The following is a 9,427-nucleotide window of genomic DNA, read 5'->3' on the forward strand; positions in this document are numbered from 1 at the left end:
TTACGTCACCACTTGAGCTATTCCGTTTCCCAAACAAAGGTTATCAGAACACGACTATAAAGTCTTGTGAAATATATAAAATAAACGCAGCCTTTTTGGAGTCGAGCCACTGTCCCACTTTCATAAAATTTTGAATATAACAATTTTCTGTAAATTTTCTAGCAGATCTAATCAATTCTTGCCTATCAACTTGGACAAAGTCAAAAAAAAAAGGAATTTTCTAATATGTGCTCAAGTGGCCCAAGCTGTCAACTAAAAGCGGGCTAAATTTACAACCCAAATTCCTCATTTACCAGAGATCAGTCTTACAAATATGTCGCATCTCTACGTAAAATAATTATCCCTTGCTATGCATATTTTAGAAGAATTTCTGATTTTCAAGAAAGGCAAAGCTATGGAAATTCATGTACATAATAATAGTGTAGCTAACAATGATAACTTTCCACAGGCAGGGAAAAATTACCCTCTCACCCATACAACTATACATCTCTCAGTGATAAAAACAAATGAAATCACGACATTCATTCGACGAGACCCCACTGAATAGTATTGAGAGTTTGTGCAATCACGTGCCACGTTGTTCTAGAAAGGATGTTTTGTGGATGACTGTTGTAACATGATGTCAGCTTCATCACTCTACCTTTTTGCTGCCCGTGGGTCGGTATTGTGGGTCTATCCCTATATCCATGAAGGCATACAATAGGTGCTGAGCCTTTCGTGTTAGAAATCTGCAAAAACAAAATAGCCACAATCTATACTGGTTAGGTATGCATATGATTTATTTATTTAATTGATTAATGTTTTACGCCCTACTCAAGAATATTTCACTTATACGACAGCGGCCAACATTATGGTGGGAGGAAACCGTGCAGAACTTGGGGGAAACTCACGACCATCTGCAGGTTGCTAGCAGACCTTCCCACGCACGGCCGGAGAGGAAGCCAGCATGAGCTGGACTTGAACTCACAGCGACCGCATTGGTTAGAGGAACCGACTGAGAGTATGCATTTGAGATGCGCGCGCATAGGTATTAATAAACAAGCTAAGAAGTAGATTGTATGAACGTCACATTTATATGTTTATTTCACTGGTGTATTCAAGAATATTTCACATATACGACGGCGGCCAGCATTATCAGAAATCGGGCAGAGCCCGGCTAAACCCACGACCACTGGGAGGCTGCTGAAGACCTTCCCATGTACGGCCACAGAGGGTGCCAACATGAGCACAGCGACCGCATTGGCGGGAGACGCCTGGGTGATCGCGCCGTGCTGGAGTGCTCAACCTATCGGCCACGGCGATCCTCGTCACATTTGAAGACGAAGCTCTAAACCGAGCTGAGCCGTGTATTCCGTATCACTGTAAACCAGAACTCGTTGTCAAATAATTCCGCAAGCATGGTACAATAAGTAGAACATAAAATTTTGTGACATAAATAGGTAATATTATGAACGATGAATATTTCACCTGTATCAAAGCGGTCAGATATATGGGTCGAGGATATCACAGAGATACACATATGTATCCAGGAGGAAACCTAACAGAACCAGGAGGAAACCTTACAGAACCAGGAGGAAACGCCCCCGATGTACACCTGACTGATAGGGTTATCGGCAGTGAGAACGTGTCGAGCCATGGCAGCGCCGAATGTAAACCACCTCATCCACCTCTATCTGAATGAAAGGCCTCCCCGAACCAGCTGGCGTGGAAGATTGAAACAAGCGACTTAACTGCTCTATGGCTCTAGGTGTTTGGTGGACAGAGTCTATTATGAAACAATTAATATTCACCAAGAGGAAAGGACATGGGCAAATCGTGGGGACAAGACAATGTTTTACCCTGATTTCGACAGATCCATTAGTTTTTCAACCACTGAACAAAATAAAAATCATTTGTTTGGAAATATCTGTTTGGACAGATGTATAATTTTATTTCGAATATATAGATATATGTATATATATAGCCAAATGTATTCACAGCCTTGAAGACCTTCAATGTAATGTCTTGAAGGACCATTACGTTATGGCGCCTGAAGGCGGGACCAAACAATTTTTATTTGTAAATCTGGTTAGAATGAGGGTTTGTTTGACATCGATGAATGACTTCCTCCTGTCGTTTCCTTACACAGTTCGGTCTTGAATAATAGAGGCACGTTCGAAGGTATTAGGACAAAATGGCCGATTTGAAATCTATACTTACTTATCCAGGATGACAAGGAGCGTTTTAGAGCTCGGCACGTATATAACCTCATCCTGGCGCAGGACTCCTTCCACAACAGCTGACGCAGTCTCCTCGGGGGTCAAGAACCGTTCAAATTTCCTATTTGAAAAAAAAAAAACAGTAGGATAAAAGTTATTTCACCATTACTCGTACTTATATACTGCATTTAATAGCTGAAAGAATTGTTCACTACACCGATACGTGTGACAAAATTGTTAGCCACAGTTTAGCAAATAAATGTTATACTTAAACCCATGCCTAAAGTGTCGAAATGTTCTGGCAATGATGGTGCTGAACGCGCAGCCTCGTCGGACGCCAAAGGATTTTGGAAGAGCTTGACTTTGTCCGCAATACTCTAGTTTGGCTTTGTTTTTAAACCTGCTCTGTTAAAAAGAATGCGTGGTATCCAGCACCTGAGTGACATGCTTCAAGCAGGATATCTTCATGGGAAACGAGAAGAGAAGGTCATTTCTTGAAAATACAGCTAGGTCGTCCCTGGTGATATGAACAACAACTTGTGCAAGAATGCTATGCATGGTTGGAACTGATTTTCTCCGAGAGTATCAAATGGTTTCTTCCGCCCATTGAGGAAAATAGCGCTATGAATGCACGAGTCCAGCGGCCAAAATGGATATCCATTACAGGCAGTAATGGTATACAAAAGAAATGGAATTCTCTCCGTTATTGCTATGAGTATGATATGTGGCTTTTTGTCAAAACCGTTGGACATTCCCCCATAACCATATTGCCACGAACAGCGAATTGGCATGTATTTCTACAAACGATTCTTGCACTAAATCTGAAAACTTGTGATGTTGGTAATGGAAACGAAATATGGGCGTTGTTCGGCAGACAAAGGAACAGGACTTACGAAAGCTTTGGGAATTTCGTCATGCCTGTATCTACGAAGTGTGGGCACACAATAGACGTCTTTATCCCTGGTCGCTCCATTCGGCGCACTTCGTCCCGAAGTGACTCAGTGAAACCATACACTGCCCACTTGGAACTCCTGTACCAAAGAAAACAACCTAAATCAACACAGATGATATGATTGAATGTAACTGATTATAATATTAACGACTGACTGATGGGCCTAAATTGATTGATACGAATGTCCAAATAATTGATTTAACTTCACACAATGTTTATTTTTGATTCATGTCATTGGTGTTTAGAAACCTATTTTCCGGAATTTGTTAATGTTGAGCGGTATTGCTAAACAAAGACTAGATCAAGGACGATCCCTCACCTTCTCCCCCTGCAAAACACAAAAAGGCTGGCAAAATCTTTACGGTAGTAAAGTAAAACAATCTAGATAATTTATTTCAGATTGATTTAGGGTTAGGGATAAGAGCAAGTAGGGTGTAAAGAATTGCAGCACGTGGCAGTGTTGACGAGACACAATCTCTGTTAGGATAGAACAAAGCCATTTCTAGTGTATTTGTGTTCTTCCTTAATTTTCACCACGATGTGACTGTAATATTGCCAATGTGGTATTATAATAATTCACTCTTCCTAAATGGTTCATGTTGTTCAAAATTCGATGCGTTGTAATCACCAAACCAGCCATCTCTCTCAGGTAAGTCCATTTGGCAGTTTTGTTACCCTACTCCCTCAAGCTCATTTCCGCAAAACGAATGATAAAGTGGAACATTGGAAAAGATCTACTCTTAAGTTACATCAGGATGACGATGGCATTGTAGGCGTTGCTGGATTTATATCCGATATAGCACGACGAAAATCATCCAATGCCCCCTGTTTTATACATGTTCTTTACCACGATGTGTCTGGAATATTGCCGACGTGGCATTAAGCCATCATGATTCATTCATTCATTCATGTATTCAGATATAACACTAAAAGTCTGCGTTGACTAATGTTAGATTTATGATATTTTCAAGATTTCATTATAACAGGAACAATTGTGTAATACTTCGACGTCTCTCAGATTAACGAGTACAGCCTGAACTTCTCTACATATACTTACGAATAATCCGTCAAGTAGGCTACACCCATCTTAGCCGCCATGGAGGCAATCGTTACCACGTGACCGTAGTTATTTTCCACCATTGCGGGTAAAAACTCTCTCACGGTCTGTTTGCAGAGATGGGTATGACAAAAAACAAAAATATAAATCAAAATGAGACTGAATGCATAGAATTCTTTCTATTTTCTTTACATTCAATTTCACGCAGGCCAAATGGATGTGCGGATCAACACACTTGAACATGTACTCGGTCACAGTTTTAAGTCTAAATGTGTTGGCCGCCATCGTATAAGTGAAATATTCTCGAGTAGGGCGTAAAACACCAATCAAATACATAAATAAGAATAAATGTTATGAATTAGATTTTTTGACGGCACAACTCATCCCTACACCACAATAGTGTAACACTGCTGTAAATTGTGAATCAGAAAGACGTATCCTGAATCTATCAGCTACCCTACAGTAAATATAAATTATCATAAAACTTCCATTTTGTCCTTTCATCTTTCTCTTTTTTTTTTACATAAAAATGATCCACTTTTACCTGGGCAGGCAAGTTCAAAATGAAGAAAGAGAAAATGTTCCGGATAAAGCAAGTCAGAAGGCAAGTGGTCTTGAGCGAAAATAAGGCTGTGTAAACAGCCAAGCAAGCACGCTAGGCAGCTTAATGTCATCTAGACATAAAGTCTTACGTATTTGTATGATACAAGCAATACAAGCAAGGAAAATGACACTATGGTAACCATGGCAACTGTGGAAATGGACAAACGGGGAGTGCCAAAATTCATCACCCTAGTATGTAAGCATCCGTAAAGGGTTAAAATTGCCCAGGAGAAATAATTGGTGCTGTAGCCCGGACCCGCAGTTCACACCTGGCTATAAAGCAGATATCAGGAAAACGACAATCTAGTTACCATACTAATCTAGTTACCATGTGAACCGCGGAAACGGACAAATGCCAATCACGGCACATGGTCATATTGGTATCTAAGTATCCATCAAGAATTTAAATTGAATATGTAGCCTGGACACGAAATTAATCATGAGGAACTATACAGTAGATTGGGGGTTAGAACGCCAGCGTGGCGCAAAGACCCCGGAACCTCATCAATGCGGTCGCTGCGAGTTCAAGTCCAGCTCAAATAAATCAAATAAATATATAAATTACAGCAGATATCGGGGAAATAACAATGGCAACCGCAGAAATGGACAACTGTGAGCCGCGAAACATTCATCATATCAGTATCTGTGTATCCTACAAAAATTAAAAGTGCGCATGGGAAACCGTTGGAGATATGGCCAGGACACGAATACGGACGGACAGCAGGACAAAAATCGCTAAAATATAATACGGTCTGCCTAAAGATGACGGGCGCATAAAGCTGTCAAAGCTTCACTGTCTAGTGGAGGCAGTGATGTAAAGCCAGTTCAGCTGAACTGCGTTTGGATGTGCCCGTCACTGTGGCCGTCAGTTACCAGCGTCGAATATTACCTACCACAATCGACATTTAACTGAACTCACTGCTTCCAATACACCTTGTGGCTTTGGCCGCTTTATACGCCCGTCGTTATTAGGGGAAAGATTTTGTCCATCTGGTCGTGTGTCCCTTCGTATTCGTGTCCGGGCTATGGAAGCTCTTTGCGTTTATATCGACGAGGCCGTCAAATAACAGACTGTCAAATGCCGCCACAATCGACAATTAATTGAATTGGATTAACTGTACAGTGAGTTTAGAGCGTTTCATTCGCTGTAAAAAGTATGCGTAAGCAGATTGTTAGAACGCATCTCAAGTTTTGCAAAAAATGGTCAAAAAATGTGAACCACGTCTTTATTGACACCCACCCAGAAATGCGCTAAAGTGTTGACAGCAAACGTCTTTTTAATCTGGCTGTCTTCCAAATCCAACAGCGCTCCGCCATGAAGGATGCCGGCATTGTTCACCAAAATAGTGACGTCACCCACGTCTTTCCTCACGAGCTCTCCCACTCGTCGAACTGCTTCCGGGTCAGTGACGTCACACTCATAAGCCGTGGCTTCGCCCCCAGTGTTGAATATCTGGTCTGCCGTTGCCTGGTTGGCCTCCTGGCGAAACAAGAACAAGATAATAAAAGGACTACAGCCTACAGAGTAAAACCAGAATGTTAAGATTATTGTTATTAATGTGTCGCGTTTCTAAAGGTCAGTCTGAAACTCATGACACTTAGATGTGCTTCTGGGAAGAGCTTAAAGTTGTACCCTGTCATACTCCTTCAAGCGTATGCGTCGCTCTGTACGTTTCGTTTTACATCATTGCCACCAAGCATTGACCTTTGGAGCATGTGGGACGCACGTGGGATTGTTTAAATTAGCGTCATCACCTGGGTCCTCCCGAGAAACTATTTAATCAACATTTATCAATAAAATTGTTTTATGTGTAAGTTAGAATCATGTTGCACATTCTTCAGATAAAGAGAATGCATGTGTATAAAGTATTATTTGAGACGAATGTTGAGACGTATTGTTTGTGTTTTCTGGCACCCCTTCCTGTCTCATCACCGTGACCCCAGTCACCTCGGCATTGTTCAAGACTTCTGCACAAAATTTGCTATTGATGGCAATGACGTAAAGCGAAAGGTAGAGAGTGACGCATGTACTGTAAGGAGTATAGTGCCCTGTTACTTTTTGGGCTGATTCTCCCGTGACTTGGGGCCATATTGGATATTATTGAAAACCTTTTTCAAAGATATTTCTCCAAAGCAAATGAATCTCCTGACATCAAAATACTGCAGGTCTTTGAAAATTTGTAATTTTTCGATTTTTATTATTGGTTGGCCAATTAAAACACCATAAATGAAAATGTGGTACACCTGACTTAAGGGTTCAAAGCCGCTCCCCCCCCCCCACCCCAAGGCATTATACTATCATATTAACCCACGAGCCGGGTTAATCTCTTGTTGCACTTCCACTTCATGCTGAACGCCAACAGAGGAAGCTACAACTTCCTCTTTTAAGGTCTTAGGTGTGAACCAACCCAAGATCGACCTTGGATCTACCGCTCCTGACCACTGAGCCATGAGTTTAATGAAAACCCTCTACACAGATACCTCTTCAACGCGGGTGAATCGACCTAGTGCAGGTCTTTGATCAGTAGCTGACCAACGAAAATAGGACAAAAGACGGCAATGAATACAATTAGTAACAAGACAATTTAATGCTGTTCTGAAGTTTTTTCATCTGCTTAACATGATGTATTCATGCAAGACTGCATGAAACTATAGTCACTACAGTTTATAACGCGTATACGGTATCTGACTTGCAACAATGTATTCTGTCAATGATTATATCGGCAATAGATGAAAGGTACAATGATAACAATGTAATATTTCTTTGCACTGACTTCAACTGTTTGAATTATTTTTGTGTATGTGATAGAGTTTAATCATGCAGCCGTCCTATTTCTCTTCTCAATTCGGCTGTCACACGAACACAGAGGAATCAGAAAGCGTCTGAGTCCAACCGTAATTGATACGGTATTATGGGTAACCTTTTATTACACTTTTGAACGGTTGTATCTAAAGACGCTGTGGTCGTGTTTTTTCATAAAGAATCCTAGTAACAATGAAGTAACACTTGTTGACGGCATGGCGACTAAATTGATGCAACCAGCAACTTCCAACTTCCGTATGCTTTTACCAAGCAGCTGCAGGCCACATATAGACACAGTTACGTACACAAAAAATGTAATTAATTTAATTTAAGTTGACGTTTACTTGATAGATAAATAAATAAACATGATAAATACATAAATAGTATGTAAAACGAATGGGCGTATGTAACCTGCATGCATGACCTACATCCAGATCATGCCGACAAAGAGACTTTAGACCCTTGTGTTACCTACAGTTTTCATGATGCCATTACATGAGTTACCTACCTTGTTTATATCCCACACCACGATCTTGGCCCCGAGTCGACCGAAAGCCAAGGCGATCTCCCGGCCAATCCCGTGGCCTGCCCCAGTCACTAGGATGATGTCCCTCTCTACGGATCGCTTGGCCGGTTTGAACACCAGGCGAAATACGACTTCAAAATAACTCAGTATGATCTGAGCTATTAGAGTCAGTACGTCTTTCACTGACGCGGCCATGCTCGTGTACTACCCTAGGGGTTCTTCAGTAACTAACAAAACTGAATCGTATTTAACAAACATATATGTAAGTGCAGGTCTAAGAAATCCGCTAAAGACCTGGACGGGTTTGAAAGGCCTGGCTTTGCGCACCCACGTGCGTCGAACGAGATTATATGCCAATACTGTGCAGTTGTAACAAAAGCATATGCAGCACTCTGCAGCGGTCCCTATTAAAAGCGGGCTCACGGATAAGGCGTATGGCCTAGAAAATGACCTATAAAACTTACCACTCGGTTCAAAGCACCCTGACATGAACATCGTTGCACCGTACTTCAGAACAATCCGCGCAAATGTCCTGACCTCGCTATAGGTCTAATTTTATAGTTGTTAGTCTAGCAGGGAGGTTGTAGCGTATGTATAGAGCTCGCGCAGCTGATAATTCATCTATGGTTTCAATATGACCTCAAGTGTGTCTAATGGGGCCGGAGGCAAGATAATTTGAAACTCAGACTGCATTAAGAGAAGGAAATCCAAATAATTTAAGTAAACATCAGATGACAGATCGATGGAACCTGTATCTGGAAACAATTTTTTCAAACATTTAAATGCTTGAGTTAATGACATGTACATATGTATGTATGACATTAACAGAATATAAAGCCCACCTAAGAATTCAATTATTTGACTGCGTAAATGTATTTCAAATAAAAGTGCTATTAGATACAGTTTTTACTCGTGTGTCAGCCATTTTTATTTTATTATTATTATTCTTTTTTTTTGGTCACCTTTATAAGGATACGCAAAAAGGTACAAGTATTCAATAACGATTGCGATATTAATTTTAGGGAAACGAAGAGCTATGCAAAAAAAAAAACTTTTGCCGAATTATGCCGAGGTACTTTCCGGAATGACGCAGTAATAACTTCGCGGTGTCACTCAGACAGCTGTAAACACTCTACTCAGTTTCCAGACTGCCCTCTGGTGGTACTATAGGAAAGGTGTAATTTCGAACCAATATTGGTCCTTGGCAATAACACAAGCTGAAAAAAAAACAACAAAAAAAAAAAAAAAACATTTTCCTACCACCCTATTAGGGCCCCCATCTCGATAT

General features: G+C 40.9%; 1 protein-coding gene across 1 annotated transcript; it reads right to left on the bottom strand.

The window, feature by feature from the left end:
• Positions 1–589: 589 nt before the first annotated feature.
• On the bottom strand, positions 590–8,479 carry LOC135464104 (estradiol 17-beta-dehydrogenase 11-like). The gene is made up of 6 exons (XM_064741595.1): positions 8,122–8,479; positions 6,051–6,290; positions 4,208–4,314; positions 3,092–3,229; positions 2,200–2,319; positions 590–728 (listed from the first exon to the last, which is right to left on the bottom strand). The coding sequence occupies exons 1-6, from the start codon at positions 8,332–8,334 to the stop codon at positions 632–634; spliced, it is 915 nt and encodes a 304-aa protein (XP_064597665.1). The 5' UTR covers positions 8,335–8,479; the 3' UTR covers positions 590–631.
• Positions 8,480–9,427: the final 948 nt, after the last annotated feature.

The sequence above is a fragment of the Liolophura sinensis genome, chromosome 3 (assembly GCF_032854445.1).
Source record: "Liolophura sinensis isolate JHLJ2023 chromosome 3, CUHK_Ljap_v2, whole genome shotgun sequence".
Classification (NCBI taxonomy): domain Eukaryota; kingdom Metazoa; phylum Mollusca; class Polyplacophora; order Chitonida; family Chitonidae; genus Liolophura; species Liolophura sinensis.